General features: G+C 30.5%; 1 protein-coding gene across 6 annotated transcripts in view; it reads left to right on the top strand.

The window, feature by feature from the left end:
* Nucleotides 1-20,993, top strand: part of LOC106680233 (GRIP and coiled-coil domain-containing protein 2) — a 98,754-nt gene that overhangs the window by 15,325 nt on the left and 62,436 nt on the right. For all 6 annotated transcript variants that reach the window (XR_010842777.1, XR_010842778.1, XM_067045026.1 and 3 more), the window contains 5 exons: nt 5,813-6,052; nt 7,489-7,611; nt 7,725-7,889; nt 13,429-13,674; nt 16,300-16,626. Coding sequence is in view for 4 of the 6 variants with exons in the window: in XM_067045026.1 (XP_066901127.1) it covers nt 5,813-6,052; nt 7,489-7,611; nt 7,725-7,889; nt 13,429-13,674; nt 16,300-16,626 (1,101 nt within the window). In the remaining 2 variants the exon portion in view is untranslated. The remainder of the gene's footprint in view (nt 1-5,812; nt 6,053-7,488; nt 7,612-7,724; nt 7,890-13,428; nt 13,675-16,299; nt 16,627-20,993) is intronic.

The following is a 20,993-nucleotide window of genomic DNA, read 5'->3' as shown; positions in this document are numbered from 1 at the left end:
CCTGTTGCTCCAGAATATTTGGTAGGGGTAATGTTTGGAATAAAACGAATACAACCTCAGAAACACCAGTATCAACACTTTCTACTGTTAATCCAATTTTGATGAAATTTTCAGAGATCGAGTGGATTAGTGCCTAAATGGCTCCATATGAATTACTCCCCAAATTTCACTTACTCATGCTCCAATGTATTCCTTCGCCCACCTATATTTCATAAATGGATTTTCTGATTTTGCACTGATTTAGGGAAAGTTGGGATAAGCATAACTTTTTAAAATTAAAAATTTAGGATTTAAAATTTTAAAAAAAGTTAACAAATTTTTGAACATAGTCACCTAATGAAAAAAAAATGTATCTTTTGGTTTAAAAATTGTATTATTTACTCTAAAAATAAGGTGACAATATCGAAGAGGTTAATAGTGCTACCAACCATGTGTCATGCCCTTTAGCATTATTCAGCAGCATTCAAAAATGGTTGTTAAATTTTTGCTGTCCAAAAAATTAAATTTTAACTACCAAAAAGCTAAAGTTGGAAATTTATCAAACTTCAAAGTCTTGACACATTGTGACATAAAGTTCATAGGTGAGTTAAAAATAAAATATAAGCGTGGTTGTGTCTTTTTTTTTTTAATATTTTTATTTAATAGCAGATCGTTCTGGCGGGCCTTACATGGTTAATGTAAGAGTTACATTTTTTTATTCTCATAACAAAAGATACCCCTGACTGTATACAACATTATAAATAAAAAAAATTAAGATAAAATAAATATATAAAAATAATAATTCTTAGTAAGAGAGAAAAGTGAAGCTAATAACAAAAATGATGACATTTATGGATTTAACCCAATAAATAATTGACTTCTTATGGGAAAAAAAGAAATTAATTTGAGAAAAAGAAGAGAAAAAAATTAAATTGAAATTTTAGAATGACAAATATAGAACTTATAACAGGATGTTCTGCAGCAGGCTTCAGTTTTCTGGTTGTGGTTGGGTTTCCCAAGTTGTAGGTCACTGCTTCTTTAACTGTCAGTAACTGAGAGTGGAACTTCATGAATTTTTTTTGTAATCCTCTATTGACTATATTTCCCGATACAATAGACTGTTTCTTATAAACTAAGGAACATCTGCAAATTCTTTCAACTTTATTTTGAAAAGATTGTAATTTTTTCCTTTTCATAAAGGTGAAAAACTATTGAGATGGAAAAATATGCATATAAAATTTTTAAAAAATGTCAAGAAATATTACATAAGGGTTCACTAATTAAATTACTTATTTATATTTTTATAATTTATAAATTATGTTATTTAGTAAATAACAAAATATTTCTCAATCATTAAAACAACCCTAAAAAAATTCAGGAAATTATACATGAAAATTCAATTTCTTGTAAGAATCTGTTATCATACTTACTAATTATTGATTAATTAAATATTGATTATGATGACAAACTCTTATGATTACTGATTGTCAATTAAGAAAACTAATTTTCATGGTTAATTGAATTTTATAACAATTATGTCTTTTACTTTTGGTTGATATAAAGCACAGTTAGCACGAAGAGTATCAATAACCATAAACAATATTACCCATTTTTTCGTTCACACAACTCACAAGTTCATTCATCTACGCCTTTTGTAAATACACTAGATATTGTTTAAAACAACGTTGGTTAAAGTGTTGAATATTTCCAGACCCGTGATTTTGAAAGCCTTATCAATGTATTTATTAATGGATATAGCAACGATGGTTATAATGCCTGATAGACTAAAATAATTCATTTTAGATATTTGTTAAACATGTAAATAAAGTGGGTTTCTTTTTTAATATCAGTGTGAAATGATCTAATCAATCACCACAACCAACCTCCAGCTCCTAATACAAAGTTTAACTTTATCAACATTTGCTGAATTCTGTTAGTAAGTTAAAAATTATAGTGGTGAATATTGTATAATCATTAGAATTTGATGTATGTCTAATAAGGTAAAAAATATCGATTCGAGTAAATTTTGCTTAGTTAGGGAAAATTTGGAAAAAACGTGATGAAAGGTGATTAGTGGTGTAAGAGTTGAATGAGAAATAAGCAATAGAAATAAAATGGTAATTATGAAAGATAAGTTAAAGAGCAGATAATTGAATAAAGTGGAGGAATTATATTTAGTACTTATAAATTGATGGTTGCAGAGCTTGTGAATGGTTAGTAATAAAAGATGGATGATGGGGACAGGTGTTACAATAATTAGCTAGAAAGAGAATAGTTGGAACTGAGGTAAACTTGTATAAAAATCCTGAAGGCTGTAAGTCTTCAGAGATTAACCAAAAGTTAAACTGAAAGAATATGATTGGCAATCTAGTACATATTGTCCCAGTAGTGAGAGAAGGTGGCAGGAATACCTGGTAGTAGGCTAGTGTGATTTAATGTTTAATAATACGTTACCTTGCTGAAAATGGAACACACATTCACAGTAGAACACATTCAATGGAACTGTCCTTAAAGTACTTATGAAAATGGTTAATCTTCACACTTCAAAATCAAAAATTGCTAATGAGCCCGTGTAAACCAACACATGTTCTGATAAAACATAATTATAAATTCAATATCATTGATTTAACTCTCAATAAAAATATGCCTCATTTATGACTACTTATTGCTATATAAAGTCTATACTTGAATCACAATACTGTCCCATATTACCGGAGCCAAGAAAAAAACCTCAAAGAACAGAAACAAAATTTTTTTAAAATTGCAAAGTAACAAAAATATTCACAACACTTTAACTGGCCTAGAGTTACTCTTTTTTTTTTTTTTTTTTACATACTATCCACAAATATTTTTAACATGCTTTAATTCATCAATAATTTCAATTATAATCGATCGACCAGATAACATCGTTACACTGTCCTCTTCTTAAAAAATGTTCGCCCCAAACAGAACCTTCTTCAGATCCTAGATTTTGGAATCTTTCTCATGAATATGTTTCCTATGATGCCGAGAGGAATCTTGTTTTGATTTGTCTTTAGTCTCTAGTACTAGTTATCATTATTATGATGGTTTCCATGTCTTAAACTGATTGAGTCATTTTTATTAGCTCCAATACCTTTTTTTTTTTTTTCATCTTCTCTCCTATCTTTATCTTTTTCCCTTCTACTAAATTCTTTATGTCTTTTAACATGCTTCCTCTCTTCTTCACGTCTTCTTCTTCTATTAACCCTCTTCCTTTTTCATCTTCATCATAGCTATAATTATTTCCTCCTTCTCTCCAGCTGTAATCTTTCCTGTGACACGAGTTATCGCCTTTCCTTTTTTTCTCTCCATCTTATTGTCAACATCTCCTATCAACAACCCTTCTCTTATAAATTGCCTCTTCTTCTAATCTTTCTATCTTTGTCTCTATCCCTTCCTCTTTTCCTGTAATAATCTCTTTTGCTAGAATGACCATCCATACTTCTAGAGTTTTCCTTATCCTTAGGCTTTCGAATATATTGTACTCTAATACCTTTTTGTATACCTTTCTTGACTACTTAAAAATCTTGGGTATTTGCTACATTTTCACCGAGAGTTTTCAGTCTCAGTAATCTCTAGCTTTTCTGTAGGTCCAGATCAGGCACCCCGTCTATAAAAATATTGACAGTCATGTTTTCCTGGATGTCCTGTGAAACCATAACGTTAGTCATCTCCTTCATTCGAGAAACTTTGACTTTGAACGGATGCATTGGTGTCCCAGGATTCTGCCTTCTTGTCCTGAAAAGTTCTCCATGCTCCTGCCTCAGATGAGGGCTACACAATCTCTTCTCATAATTGTGAAAATAATTGAAGTCCTGATTTTTCTCACAGAAGTAGACATACATGCTCCGAATAATATCCAGAGTCTCCTCTCGAAATAAAATTATTAGGGAAGTTCCTTCCTGGCCATTTTTGCTGCCAGTCAAGGATACTGCCTTCAACTGGCACAGATTAGTTGCCCATGACGACCCTCCATCATATGTTGATTCTAGCTGGGGCTCTCGAACCATCTTCTTCCATGTTGCAAGCATCCCTCTTTAGTGTCAATCCCACATTCACAATAGTTTCTCTGGTCTTAACAGGCTTAACCTCCTGTTCCAGGTAGTAAATTTTATCATCAATTTTCCCAAGATAACGCTCCACTCCTTCGTTACTTTCATATTATCTTTCTGTGGTCCTTACCTGCTTTTCAACCTCAGAGTTCAGACCTAGCTGGTTTTCCACATTTCCAACCTGCTTCCTAAGTCCTTCTCAATGTTCTTGAACTTGACTGTCAGACTTTTTTCAATTCACCCTGGCCAGATTTCATTATATCCATGGTGGATCTCATATCCCTAAGTATTGACAAAAAATCTTCCATATTCGTTGTCTGTCCGTGTGCTAACTGTCCCTAACCTCTTCTCCTTCCAAGTATCTCAATACTTCACTTCCTATCTACAATAAAAAAAAAATTTCTTCTCATTTTCTCAAAATCCCGCTTCTGACACCAATTGTTGTTTTCCCAGAAGTCCTCAAAGATGTGATAATAAGTTTTTAGCCCAGACTTCATAAATAAATGCTTGACTAAACCCATGTAAGACACAGATGTACACTATAATGCAGAAAATCATCTTTCATATCATCATATCATCAATTTATTATTTAATAAGAATGATATTGTCGCATGTTACCTGGGCCAAAAAAAAAAATCATAAAGAACAGAAACAAAAAACAATTTTTTTTTTTATTGCTAAGCAACAAAATTATTCACAACATTTTAACTGCCCTAGAGTTTTTTTTTCATACTATCCAAAAATATCTGTTTTGATTCATCGATAATTTTAATTATAATCGATCGATCAGATAACATCATTACATGTTTTTTCTTATAGAAACCTTTTTATTCATTTATCCAAAAATTACCAAATTCATTTTTAGATATGCAGGTTGCCAAAAGTTTCAGATAAACTTGGATTTTCAAATAATCCAACTATTTAAATAATAAATAGATATAAATATCTAATAAATAAATAGAAATAAATAAACTATTTAAATAATTTTGCTTGTCAGTAAAAGTGCTCGTAACTATAAGAAATAGACTAAAGAAAAAATACAAAAAACCAACAGACTAAGATAGTTTATTGTAAATTGAATATTTTTGTTTGGAACTCATATCGAAATTAGAAAGAATGAAAATTGAATAACAGTACTAAATTATTGTTGGCCTGGAGATAAAAGTATATGAAAAATTCATAAACTTTTATGAATTTCTTATTTAGATATCATCGAAATTTCATCCTTTAGTACAAATGGATAACTAAACCTTCCTGTATTTCAATTATCCTATTCAATCCTATATTTCAAATTACATGCCTATTAGCCTACTGAGTACTCAGCCACACTGCTCATTTTGTTGGTAGAAAGTTGGAGTTGCTCATATTATGAGATTGTCTTGAATAATCATCTTACAACCAAGATAATTTGTTTGATATAATTACTTTAATTTAATTTTTTTTTTATTTTATTCAATGAATCGTTTTAAGTTCATGTATTAGTGTTAATCCACTCATTAATGAGTGTTAGTTAATGTATATTGTGATACATATAAGTGGTACTTTAAAAAAATATTTTTAATCTATAAAATCTGATGAATGCGTATTAAAATATAATAAACATGTTTAGAATTTGTGGAAACATTAGGGTAACTTCTAGAAGTTCTTTAAAATTGCTCAAAATGGATTGAGTTCAATTATTAATAATTCTGGTGTGATTGTTCCCTTTCTGTCTTTTACTCTCTCAATGTATGTATATTTTATGATTTTTACTATATCAGGCTTATGAAGAATCTGTAGAATATGAAAAAGAAGATTATAAACCAAAACCAGAGGGTGAACCAAAAGTATTTAAATATAAAAGATACCAATATGAAGATGTTTCAAGCGATATTTATGAACCAGAACCTATAAAGAAGCAGAGGAAAAAGAATTGTGCTAAAACAGATTCAGAAAATACTTGCTATTTTGTATGGTTTAAGGATGGGATTGTGGTTTCTGGGCCTAATGGAAAGCTTAAGGTGATTTTTATAGTAATAATGATTTAGAAAAATGCACTTATTAAATTGGTTAATGTGTTTGTAGTATGTTTACCTTATAACATAATACAACAATTTTAATGGGTAATCTTAGTGACCTATTTTCATGATAGAGAATTTCCTGTTACATTTTATATATATTTAGAAATATTTATTACCTCTACCCTGATAAGACTAGAATAAATTAAAATTTTATTATTAAGCATATTATTAAATTAAAGAGAAGAAAAATAAGAAAAGCTATTCAAAGAAATATGCTGTGAGATACATACTGATTCATAAATAACTATAGTAATCTAATGAATAAAAATGAAAAGTGAAATATGAATACAGACCATTCTTTAGCAATATGGTTTCTGAATAATAATGATATTTATTAATTATATGAGACGTAGAATTCCAAAACCAGCCAAGTCAATTTATCAGTTTTGATTATTACAGCATTATTTACTTTGTTAAGTTGGTCATAAACTTTATTATAATAAAAATAATGTGAAATAATAATTTTGTGGTATTATTATTAAAAGTCCTCATGCGATGTATTTCCTAATACATCCCGCGTTTCTTGAAATGCCCAGGCGAGGTTGTAAGTGAATTTAGCTTTATTTTATGCTTGAAAAAAGCCTGGATGGGACCAGGATTCGATCTGACAACCTGTGGGTTGGTAGACTGGTGCGTTACCACGCTGCTACCACTGCCTCCGGTAAGTGGGTACTGTGGTAAGTACTCCTAATTAGATACAGGATTTTTGTGCAATAGCATCTTTTGCTAGCTTCAAACCTTAGTTCTTGTTTATTTGCTGACGCACTCTGACCATCTCCTCATAGTAATCAGTCAAATGATTCATAATAATAGCTCAATCATTCTTCTCTAGACCACTAGCTCTAGTTTGAACTGCTAATTGCAGTTGATATAACATTATTTAATCCTACCATATTTATTTCCCTCGTTTCTATTATTTTGGTGTCTTATTTTTCTTAACTGTGATGGAGGAGGACTAAAACTTATGCTGTAACATTGTCTCAGATTAAACAGTATATTTCATTTCTAAATATACTATAATATGTACTCTATCTACTATTCTACGCCTTTCCTTCATACCGAAAGCCCTGATGAAGCCAAAGTGGGGTACAATGCTAGCTCATAATAAATAGTTTTATTATTTTGACAATATCCTAGTATTTCATTTCTATCTCCTGAAGGTGAAGATCTTTTAGAAATGCCCTAAAAAGCGTTATTAAAGAATACAATAATTATTTTTACTAATTTATTTATTTTACTTATAATACATTTTGACTTGTTTTACTTAAGAGATTATTTTCTTATTTTTTAAGAAAAAAAAATGGCATGTTAATAGTCAAATTAATTAATTAGTACTTCAGAAAACTAACAATACATAGTATAAATTAATTTTTTAGTACTACACAAAGGATACCCAAAATGGAAAATGGTTTAAGGCATGGGGTATGATTCCTTGTGGTCCTTTGAGGCGTATGGTTACAAATCAGAAGAAAGACCGTCTATTTGGATGGTCAGAAAGTGTAAGTTACTTTAGTTCTCATACATTTTTCTTCATATTTTTAATAAGATAATTTGTCTTTCATTAATATTCAATTACTTGTGCTTCGTTAATTAAATGGCCCATAATTGATAGCTAGGTTTGAAGGAGATAATTCCAATGGAAACATCATGCAGGATTCTTCAGTTTTTTGGAGGTTCAATAATAAGAATTGCTCTTCTCCGTCCTTCTGATAACTTCCTTGTTACACTGAACACAACAAAGACTATCTGTATTTGGAGGAAAAAAACAGGACAGCTAGTAAGTATATTATAATTGAGTTATACATTTTTATTTATACTAGTGAAATAATATCAGAGTTGGGTAAAAAGTAATTACAATTAAAATTACTTTTCAACTACTGTAATTATAATTGTGGAATCAAGCTGAGCCAAAGTCATTGCAATTATCAATTACATTCTTATGTCATTTCTATTCTTCCCTCCGCCTACAATTCCAATACAATTACAAGTAATTGTAATTGTTGTTACAAATACGCAACATAAAAACGGAAGGTCTGTTTTTACAATGGCTCCAAAATATGAAGATGATAACCTGTAGGGGATTGTGCACTGATGTATAAATTCATTAATATCTTACGGTTTATTTATATAATTTTGAAGATGATGATTGCAATGATAAATATAAAATAGATTTTATGATTGCATATCGATTCATTTTAACATTTAGGACTTCTTTTCTTAAAAAATATGTTCAAATAAACTGAATTCATATATGAGTTAAAAGTATGTAGTTGTAAATCACAATTAAAATTACTTCAGTGTAATTGTTCTTCAAAATCACTATTTTTTTATGTTTGAACTATTAACTGTTATTTTAGTTTAGTACAGCTGAATCATGTAATTGGAGATCTAATTAAATTACTCATGTAAAGATTCCTGCCCAACTCTGAATAATAGTTTAGTAAAATTATAGCCTCAGAGTCTAATTTGAGCTCAGAATAACTTAGGGTGACGTAGGTTGAACCTGAACAACTCAGTATAAGGAAAATTCCTCCTATCATGAATCACTGTATTAACTCATGTATGCTTAAAACGTATTTCATAAGGTTAGATCAATTTTTTGTGGTTAAACATTTTTGGACATATTTTGTTCATTTTCAAGTCTTGAATTCTAAGTTACTATAAAATTAAACACATCATTCACATTATAGACATTCTAAAACAAAATTTATTTGTTATAAATTTTAAAAATATATTTAATATACTTTATTCTTGTAAACATTGAGAATAAAACACATTAAATAATTATATTATTGATTGTGTAATTTGCCTTCACTTTAACCATCACACTGTCGATTTTTACAGATCAAATCAAGAATTATCATTGTACTGTCATGCTCCTCTCTCTGTCATAGTCTTCTAATTTACTGGAGAGAGTAGGCCATGACAAAAACAGGTTTCTTAAAATATTCTGTTTTGTTGGAATGCTGTTCCAAATGTTATAGATATTGTCACTGCTATCTGGATTGAGCAATTAGAAAAAATTGGTAATGGTAGTTGTTTGACCATTCATATTCCAGTCCATGTTGACTCTTGCCAAGCACTCCAGGTTAATTGAATAGAGAGATTATGTAATGTTCTGGACAGCTGAAAAATATGAGAAAAAAGCAACTGGAAAATACCATGAAAAAAAGAAAAGGACAGGTCCATGACGAAAGTACTCTGGATACATATATTTTCTTTAAATTGTAACTTTTTTTTATTCTTTTTCTGAAACTACTGGCCCAATTTTTTTGAGATTTGGTATCAAAGTTACAGGTTACTCAATGGTGATCCTCGGAACTCATCATTACCTTCCGCCTTTTTGTTTCTAAATGGGAGTTGATTAATTGTTTCCTATGTTCATATCCATTTATGAAGTTAAGATAAATCCTCAGTGTTTAGGTATCACTTTCTCAAAATTCTATTAAAAAAAAATAAAATAAAAAATCTTCAATCGGACTTAGTGTTTGTTGATTATTGCCTTGCTCCTTATATCTATAATAATGTTCTTAATGACCTTCTCGACTCTATAGTACCTCTATTCTCACAAGACATCATTTTCGGTTTACTGTTGAAGGTAAATTTGACCATTCCCTCCCTTTTCTTGACCTGCTTATTATTAGAAATCCCGATGGCTCTCTATCCACTGATGGGTATACCAAACCCACCTATTTTTGCAGACTCCTCAACTATTTTTCTCAACACCCTTATCACCAAATTATCAATGTTGCTAAGAACCTTATTCACCAATCTTTTTCTCTTTCTGAACCTCAATGTCACCAGACCAACATACAACGTAATAAACAGATCCTATTCAACAGCAATTTCCCCCATAGAGTGACAAACAAAATACTTGATACTCAAGTTCCTCCTGGGCCCTGTTTCATAATGAAAGCTAATATTTTTAGTTCAAAATACAAATATAGAAACAATGTGTTAATTACACTAATACTTATTTTTTTTCATAATAGGGAGGACTATTAGTTATATTACAGGAATTAAAAAGTACTAAAGTACAAGTTACTATTACACAAGTTAGTGTAATTGTATTAAGTTAAATCGACAAGACTAATAGTATTAGTTTGTACTTTATCCCTATTCTTTCTGACAATATTCAAAAATCCTTCAGATTCACTATTTCCACCCTATGTCTTGGCTTGAAGTCTCACAACAAAATTTCCTATCTTTTTCCTTGTTCTACCTTATGTTGCAATTCCTTCTATATTGGCAAAACTAAGAATCAACTTAAGAACCGCATTTTCCAGCACAAAACTTCTATCAACTCCTGTAACCCATTTACCTCTAAATTGTCAGAACACGCTTTAAACCTGAACAATGTTTTTAATTTCAATAATACATCAATTCTTGCTATTGTCCCCAACCATAAAAAACGTCTCATCTCAGAGTCCACTCACATAAATTTAACGGAGAATTCCGTCAATAAAGTCGATAAAGGCTGCATCTCCCTGACATACCGACACATTTTGAACCTTATAAAATCCTCATAATGCTTCTTTTCTCTTGTTCTGCATTTCAGAAGCCGACTTTTCTGTCATGTCTTTTATTCTGGTTTTATTTTCTAAATTCCCACTTCATACTTAATTTAATTATATTTTATAGCTACTATCCTTCCTTTTTCTTTTATATTTATGTATCTTATTTTTAAATTATATTCATATGTTACCAGCTTAAGTATACTTACATTAATTACTTTATTATTAAGTTTTCTATTATATGATTTACATACTTCTATATCCCTATTCATTTGGTATATTGTCTTTCTTTATCATTTATATGTATTGTATCCTATTTTTTACTTTACTTCTTCTTTGTTTTCTATCTGTGTACATTTCTTTTTTTTTGTTATATATTTCTTCTCCCCCTCTATCATATATCTCCCCATTTATCATTTACTATCATTAATTGTATACCTCATTTTAATATTTTTCTGCATTGTTTACTTTAAAATGTGATGTACTTAACTGCTATCCCCACTCCTCCCAATACAAACGGTTCACTCTGACTTTGACTTCTGTCAAAACAGGTATGAATGCTGAGTTGTTCATTTTCTTCCCTTTTTTTTTTTTTTTTTAATTCTTATTCCCCTTTTCATCTCTTAGTTTGTATTTTCTTTTATATTTCTTCTTTTTATCTATTCCTATTTCCGTTTTCATATATTTTTTATATACCTTTTATTTTTCTTATTTATTTTTACGTCCCATTTTATACCCTTGTTATTTTCCATTTACTTCTTTACTTATGTTAAGTGTTTGTATCTTTTTTAGCACTGACAAAGCCCAGCAACGTGGAGTGAAACGTTGGCTCATTAAAATAGTTGTCACTATTTGAGTTTTTTTTTACTGCACCCTGGTAACGACTGCACGGCTGGACCATATTCTATTTATTAATAATACATACCGTCAATCAGCGATCTTCCTCTTTATTTATTTTTATTGTTATGCCACCTCAATTCGATATTGTCTCCTTGTCGGAAAGCTTAACTAAAAAATAAATAAAAACACTGGCTCGGATAAAAACATTCATTTGTAAATTAAATGAAATCAAAATACATAAATTTAAAAAATGAGGAAACTGTCTAAAAATACAGTACAAAATTTTAATAAAATGGTCCTTCAATTTTAGAAAAATGGGATAAAAAAAAGTATGTTAACTATTATACAACCAAAGACTAAAAATTACAATTAAAAAAAAACAAAATTGCTATTTACAAAATTTTGTGAATGATTAACTCCGATTGGTTGGGGTCCTGATGTCTATTATGAAAGGTCGGAGACGATATTCTTGATCCACGTTGGTGGGCCCACCTGTTGAAGCGGCACTCCGATAACTCACGTAGCAGGTCTGGTGAGTGAAGCACTGGGCGACTGTACTTACGAAGTCGTCAGGGCGACTATACTTAGGATACTCGTCAGGGCGAATATACCTAGGATACTCGTCAGCGTGACTATACCTAGGCTACTCCTCAGAGCGAGTGTACATAGGCGACTGACCTTAGCCCACTTTAGTATTGTTGTGGCTAATCCCTACATTATATAAACATTACAAGTATAATTCCCTTTATTTTAAACAAAATATACTTCTAACCAAGATACAAAATAAATGAAGCAATTAAATCCATTTATTGCCTAATTAAAATATTTATATTTTAATGTACATGGCATTAACATTTATTGATCACTTGAGTTTACCCGAACTAAATAATAAATTTCATGATCAAAATTTCAAATAAATCAAACAACTTTCAATTATAACCGCTTGTTAATGATATTTCTATTTTAATGCTTTAAATATATATTTGTAATGAACTAAAACTTTTATTTATGTTATTGCTTTTATTTTTATCCATATATCATTTTGTATTTATTTTATGTATTAATTATTTCTAGCTGTTTATTATATACTTTATTTCATTTTAATGCTTTAAATTTCAATTTATATTAATGTAAATAATTTGTACTTTATGTATACATGTAATTGAGTTTATCCCTTTTAAATAGATAAAAAGACCCTTGATAGCCTAAGGATCAAACAGTTTGTTTCCTTAAGTATGGACTGTTATCCATCACATACAGCGATAGAAGGCATATAATTATTATCCAGATTGATTGATATTTATGGTTACTGCTCTATATCTATGGGCCATAGTGTGGTTTTATGAAGCCTGGAGTCTTTCAATAAAAAGTCTATCTAACGCAATACTCATTTTTCAATCAGATTGATAGTTATTTAGTTAGTTAGACTGTAATTATTGTGTTCAAACATCCCAACTCTTAACCTTTTTATTTATGCTGTATATATCGTTAGCATTAGTACTAAACTATCTGGAAACCATAAAGATGATGCAGTTAAAATTTGGTAAAGATTGGTTCTCTAGTTTTCGTCATTAGTATTTACAAACAAAAAACAGGGTGTCCTGTTTGCTTTTGGGATAAACAAAACAAATGAATATTAAAATGATACATAAAATAAAACATATCAAAAACCCTTTATACATCAAAATATACTAATTACTCAAAAAGAGCATATTACAATATAGAGAGAAAAAGACAGTTTTATTTTAGTACTTTTTTAGGTTGATATGATTACAATGATTACAAAAATCTCTACTTTGTTAAAATCAATTAATTTAACTATAAAACCAATTGTGTTGCCCCAACAATAATACTCTTAAAACCAATTCTAGAGTCATGGATTACTACCTATTTGATTATATTAACAAATTTAAATTATTAGTCATCATATATATTATTGTAATATAGTGATTATCGTTACAGATGAATTCAATAAGACTGAGTTGTGATATGAAGGATATGGCAGTTCACCAAAGTAGTTCCCTCATTGCACTTTTTCCATATAATGAGGGATGTATCTATGGAATTGATCTTACACACCCTCGTGTTCCTGCCATCTGGCCTGTACTAAAAGTGTTCAGAGAGCAGTCCTTTGCTTGGATCAAATTCTTAGATGATGATTGGTTGATCGCATGTACTGAATTCCAAGTAGAAGTTGCTCTGATTAAGGTAAATGCTTTTAGTTTTAAAATTTATTATGATTATTGTACTATTGCAATTATTCAGCTTTCATTTGATACCTTCTCAAAAAATGGACAATTTTTTTCTGATTTCAATGAGCCAAAAATTATTTTTGTTAGGATTATATTTAGCAAAAGTATGAATATCCTTATTTGAATAATTACATTTTTTTTCTGTGTCATAATTGTTTTCTTTATCCACTTTTCTAGTCATGGTCATTGGATGCGAAGAGAGTTAAAAATATTTTATCTCTCAGCATCTATCCTGTTGAATTATTATTTTGAGCGACTGAAATTTATTTTGAACTCAACATTGGTCACATTGTGAGCATTTTGGAGACAAAAATTTTATATATTCTTTCTTTCCGTTATTTATTGTTGGAATTTTTTTTCTATTTGTGTTTTGTTGGTCTATAAATAAGGAAATTTAGTTTCAGAGTAGAAATTTTGATCTGACTAATGCATGAAAAATTTCAAGTACCAAACAACATGGGCGGGACCACCTAAGTAACAGATTATCACCCATGCAAACTTGTTATTTGCATTTACAACCTCTAATTTTAGTAGCTTTCTGATTCAGACAAACAGAAATGATAAACTTTTTTTTTTTATGAAATGGCTTCACTAACTAAATCGAATAAAAACAGGTTCCACCAGAAAAATTCTCCAAACAGAATATTATGATCCATTACCCTGGTCCCTGTTTCATAATAAAGCCTAATCATATTAGTTCATAAATACAAGTATACTCACAGTAATACTGTTTATTTCATAGTGGGGACGACTATTAATGATATTTAAAGGTGTTAAAAAGTATTAAAATTCAAGTTAGCTTTGTAGAAGTTAGCAAAATTATACCAAATACAAACTACAAGTCTAACTATTAGTTTGTTCTCTATTATAAAACGGAGCCCTGTTGTGGCAACCACTGTCAAGAAGAAATCTTTGATATTTTTCATAGGAGTCGTAAAGAATGTCAATAGATTTTGTGATAAATAAGAGTTGTAAAGTTAAAATTGTTTAACTTTTGAAGAAAAAACCAGAACAAAAAAAGACCTCAGTAAGCAAATGAATGTCAAAAATGCCAAGATCTGCATAATTCTCGTTATGAATTATTCTTTTATTTATTTTTAATTTATTTTTTAGATTGTGTAATGAGCACATGCACATGTCAAGAAGCTCTGACTGAAATCAAAATTTAGAATCTTATTTTTTACTTTTTATTCATTTTGTTTTATTGGTACTCTTATTGAATCCAATTTATTCAAATAATCTTCATTTGATGAAATTTACATAATTTTGCAAAGTAAATATACCTATTTTTTTTACTTTTTTTTTTTAATTTTAATTTTTTCAGTGGTATTGATTTTTTTTATTTGTAAGGAGTAACACCTTTTTTCACTGACATAAATTCTTAGACTTAAACATTCCTAACAGTGAAACATTCATTTTTTCATTCATGTTCAACATATAAAATTGTAACTTTTAGTCATACTATCCTAAACCATTTTTTACAAAATATAATCCAATATAAATTAAAACAATAATATAACCTGAATTAAAATAAAATTTCTGAAAAACTGTTGTGTGAAAGGAATGCTCACTCGTCGGAGGGGTGCGACAATTAGGTAAATAGTATAAATTCAGTGTAATAAATAAAATGATAAGATCATTTTCATTGTATGAAGTGTGCCATCAACCTAATACAAGGTACTCCTTTACTTTTGAATCGCTGGTTTGATTGTAGTGGACTATATAAAATAGTGATAAATAAAACGTAATTGATTTAAGTGAAAAATTCAAGGTGTCTCTACTCACTCATTTTCTGGTAGAAGATAAATGGCGAGAAACAAATGGCTGTCTCTGGTCAAGGCTCGCTAGAGAATGTGATTTGTTTTCTCGGCCACATGAGGCACTGGTGTTACAATTAGCCATATGGTTGTAATTGTTTCAAGTCTTCCATATGAATGGAATATTCATACCTATACATTAAAAATAACTACATAATTTTTTATAATTTAACCGAAAATATTAGAGTGAAAAAACCCATCTTGGAAATGAATGTGTATTGGATGGGTACTTGCGAAATTCTTTCTAATTTTCCGTTCAATCTCTTTGGTCCACTGTTTAAATGACATTGCTCTTCTCATATGAAAATCACAGCTATGATTACTAAAACATGTGGACTTTACTGTGTCAATATATACCCCCTTCTAGTTCGGGAGACATTGACTCCTTTAAATTTTCTTTATCACTTTGCCTACTATCAAAAACAGGAGGAATAAGGTCATTAGTGAAGACAGTTGTGAATGATTTCTTTTGCTGCATTAGATTTTCAATATTAAGTATGCATATTCTGTGCCTCTCCTCTATCAAGATTTAGTAAATTTGAGAAATGCATTGTTATTTTTCTAATCTGTTTCTTGAAGTACTTAAATATGTACTTTAATAGGAGTATCAAGTATGTTATGTAACTCAGAAAAAAAGAAATATGATTATTTGATTAAAACTAATATGACATTAAATTTCTATAATTATATGAGGTAATATCTATAAACAAAAAAGAAAAAACAAATCAGTTCTTTATAGATTAATAGTTTTTATTCTTTTCCAGGCTTCTATATACCATGGTTTTGAAGTAATAGCCACTTATAAGTTCTACTATGAAATTATAAATATGATTGGTGTGCTGGCACATGATTGCATTTATTATGGTGTTGCTTTATTTGAGAAAGTTCAGCCTGGTTCACAAACAGTACCTAAAGGTTATGTAGCTGGGAAAATGTTTGAAGTTCTCAAGTTTCCAGCTTTGATGCATGAAAGAGCTTTTACTAGTGAAAATTTTTATAAAAACATTTATACTGGGCCTGGTATAGGGCATATCTTGGCAATGCCAGCCGACATTAAGTTTGAACTACATAGTTATTATATTGATGTCAAGGTAAGACTTAGTTTTTCTTTTTCTTGCAATATTAGGATAGAAAGGATCCCACATATGTCTCCTGGATATAGATGAAACCTCAAAGATCCTAGGGAAATCAAGGACTCAGAATATTGGATTCCTGTCAAAATAGGGGCTACCGTGTCCCAGGAGTCCTAGAAAAAAATTGGAAAGTTGGCATGTGCAAAACAGTTTTTTTTTTCAAACACATTGATGTTTTTTTCAAATATTTTTCCAATTTTCTCTTTCTTTAAATGTACAGTGAATTTTGCTTGTGTGAGTCTGCAATTTTGCTCCATAATGTTACAATAAAATGGAGATTTTCTAAGAACTGTAGATATGATAGATTTATAATATCTATCCAGTCTATATTTGAGACATATTCCACGAGTCCTGGAAAAAAATCGGTTAGTTGGCTTGTGCAAAACAAATTTTATATCAGGTCCTGATGTTGACAGGAAAACGAGTTTGGTATCAAAATTTACTCATTGCAAAGCAACAAAAGTTTAAAAAAATAAGCCATCAAAATATTCCAATAGTAAGCTTGCTTATTGTGCTTCAAATAAGTTTTGGAATTGAGATATTTGCATAAAACATTAGTTTTGCCAAAACCTAAAATAATAATATTTATTATTATAAATACTACTATTTACTATTACTTACTATTATAAATACTAATAGCTCCCGTATTATTAATAATACTAGCTCCCGATCTTTCCAACATTGTTCTTAATGATTTGCTCGATTCCGTTATCCCACTTTTTCCAGTTGACATTATTCTTACTAAAAAATATGTAGATGATCTCCTCCTTGTTTTAAATCCTGATTAAATCTCTGACATCTTAACCGCCTTTAATTCTTACCATCCACGCCTTAATTTTACTGTCGAAATTTAAAATAATAACTCCCTTCCGTTTCTTGACCTTCTCATCATAAGAAACACAGACAACACCATATCCACTGACTGGTACACCAAACCTACCTACTCAGGCAGACTTCTAAATTACCACTCCCAACATCCTTACCATCAAAGAATTAACGTAGCCAAAAACCTTATTCACCGTGGCCTTTCCCTTTCTGACTTCCGATTCCATGAAAAAAACACACACTGTATCAAACATATACTCTTAGCTAATAACTTCCCCCTCCATATCATTCATAAACTTTTACACAACTACCATATATCCCCTCTCTTTCCGACAACATTCAAAAACTCTTACGTTCTACTATACCTAACCTCTGTATTGCCTTCAAACCTCACAACACACTATCTAATATTTACACTAAACTAAAAGACCTTATCCCTCCTCTACACCGATCACATATTGTATACCGCATCCCTTGCTCCACCCTTAATTGTAATTCTGCTTACTTAGGCAAAACCAAAAAGCTCCTAAAAGACTGTATCAAACAACACAAATATTCTATTTCCTTACATAATCATTCTGCCTCTAAACTTTCGGAACATTCTATTTCATTAATTCATTCCTTCGATTTCGAAAAAATGTCTATACTCGCTACTGTTCATAACCATGACAAAAGGCTCATCTCTGAAAGCCTCTATATCCAATTAGAACCTTCTTACGTCAATTTAAAAACCGATAAGAACAACTTATCATTAACATATTCACAAATAGTTAATTTATTAAAAAAGTAATTTTCACCTTTTATTTTATTTATTTATTTTTTTTTTTATTTATTTATTTTTTTTTTTATAAACTCATATTACTCTTTTTCCGCCCACCTTTGAACATATTATTTCACTTTTAAACCTTTTCTTACACATTTGTCGTCCTCCACTTATATTACGTTTCCTCTTTTTAACTGTTGTTAAATAACCATGACACTGTCATTTTCCGGTACTTCGTTATTTGGTAATTCGTTGGTTCGCATATATTTTTTACTCTTCTTATCATCATTTGTCATCACCCTCTCACACGCTTTCTTCCTCTAAATTTTTCTACTTTTTATTTTTTATTTTCACCCTCTCGTAACCTTTTCTTTATAAAAAAACACTTAGTCATTATTGTGGCGGCTTTTTTTAATTCTGAGTTTGGCTGTCATTAGCGCAGTATCCATTAGGTGTTTGATTTTCCAGCGAACAGGTTCGTTTTTATTCTTTTTTTTGTTTTCTACCCCCTTTCTTTATTTTACTCTTACCCCTTATTTCCTCCACTTTTATCCATTTTCCTTACCCTCGTTATTAGTTTTGTTCACTATACTTATAATTTGCCTCTTTATCATCTATTATTGTTACATATATTTTCTTCCTCTCAATTTTCATTTTCTTTTCATATTTCAATTTTTAAATTAATAATAACTAATATGTCCATACTTCTTTGGATTATATAATTTCATTTTTTTTCATTTCCTTAATTATGTTATTTTACCCACTTTTTCAATTACCTGTGTATACATTTTATTTCCCGCTTCTCTCATCACTTCATTTTATTAATTCTATTTTGTAAAATTATTCATTTTATGTGTAAAATTATTCATTTTATTTGTAAAATTATTCTGTTTATACTTTCTTTTTAATTTTTTTATTTTTCTATACTTACTGTGGTTGTTATCTTGTTCTGTTTTTAGCCCTGAAGAAGGCTAGAAACTCTAGCCGAAACTTTGGCACATTAAAAATAGGTTAATCCAACTTATTTTTGTTTTTCATTGACCACACACCCAACCATCTTCTCCTCGTTCATCATCCACGGTCAACTATCTCTCATAATTACTAATCATATTAGTTGTAAATAATTTATTTATTGGTATTTACAACTATATACAAATATATACAACAAGTAAATTTGCTGTAAGTGACTTAGTGACATGAAACAAACATGAGAATCTACCCATTGATATAACTCCAATAACATTTCTAGAGGAGATCTTGAGGCCATCTTCTTTTTAGACGCCTAGGAGGGTTATTAGGTAATGAAGGAGAAGCCAGGTTAGAAACAAGTGGATTTGGGTGGTTGGGAAGTTTATCATGGAAAGTTTGGTATCTGGTTCTGGCCAAATCGGCAACATACCGAACATTGAGGTCCTGATGGACGACTTGATTTGTGACAAAGTAAGGATTTTAGACTATAAGGATTGGATTCAGGAGGACTTTGGTGGTTTAGTGGAGCCTTTTGATGGGTTTATGACGAAGGTTAAATATGATTTGGTGGGATTTATTGGAGTTTATTTTAATCCTCCAGTTTTGGCACCATTCTTTAAGGGTGGTGATATGGGAGTGGAGGGTTTGGAATACAATGTAAAGATCATTGTTCACAGACAATGATGTGATATCAGCATATGTGATGAGGGTAGTGTTAAGATTGTTGGGATGTCAGCTGTAAAAACTGTATAAATGATAGGACCAAGGATACTACCCTGAAGTACACTAGCAGACTGATGGAATAGAGATGAATAAGCCCTGTTGTAATTTACTTAAAATAATCTGTTGGAGAAATAAGAACGGATAATGATGAAGTATGTAGGGGTATTATTATTATTATTACTATTATTACACTGAGGGTCGGGAATCCCTTCATCACTTCGACCCAATTGGATCTTTTGTGAGTTACCCCTCTTTCCACTAGATTTCCCATATGAATCCTATGCTTCTTATGAAGTTCAATAATTCTTTTGGGTCTATTGTAGAAATGTCTTCAGGTTCCATTCTGTCCTGTCGCAGATACTGTAATCTTCTGAATGCAAGGGCTTCACATTCACACAGAATGTGCTCTGCCTTTTCTTCATCTTTCATGCATAGACGGCAGGTGGAATCCTCCACCACCCTCATCTTCTTAAGATGATATTTTAAGGAGCAGTGGCCCGTGAGGAGTCCTGTTATCGTCCTCAGTTCATTTCTAGTAAGGTTAAGGTAAAATTTTGCCTTTTCCTCTGATATTTTAATGAAGAGCTTGGATTGTTTCATACCTGGTTTCAGCGTCCAGTATGTTTCTTCTCTTTTTGTTCCCAAGAATTAACCACATTCCTGATTGCACTTCCAGATATGTTGCAATATGGCTCAGAGCCAATTAGCATCATTTCTGATCCCTTCCTAGCTAGGGTATCTGCCATCTCGTTACCTTCAATCCCCTCATGTCCTGGGGTCCACATCAAGGTCAGTTTATTGCCTCTGGCTAATTCCTTTAGTCTCTCTAGGCAATTCTAGACTAGCCCTGATTTTATAGTATAGGACATTATTGCCTTTAAAGCAGCCTGGCTGTCTGATATTATATAAATCCTTTTTTCTTTTGGATTGTTTTTAATGTTTTGTAATGCCGCTATTTCTGTTGCGTGTATTTCAGTTTGGAAGACAGTTGGGTATATTCCCATTGCTAGGGTTCTTTTGCAATTAGGTCCTACAACCCCAGCCC

The sequence above is a fragment of the Halyomorpha halys genome, unplaced genomic scaffold (assembly GCF_000696795.3).
Source record: "Halyomorpha halys isolate HHAL.00 unplaced genomic scaffold, Hhal_1.1 Scaffold251.1, whole genome shotgun sequence".
NCBI lineage: Eukaryota > Metazoa > Arthropoda > Insecta > Hemiptera > Pentatomidae > Halyomorpha > Halyomorpha halys.
This window is presented reverse-complemented; position numbering and strand designations above follow the sequence as displayed.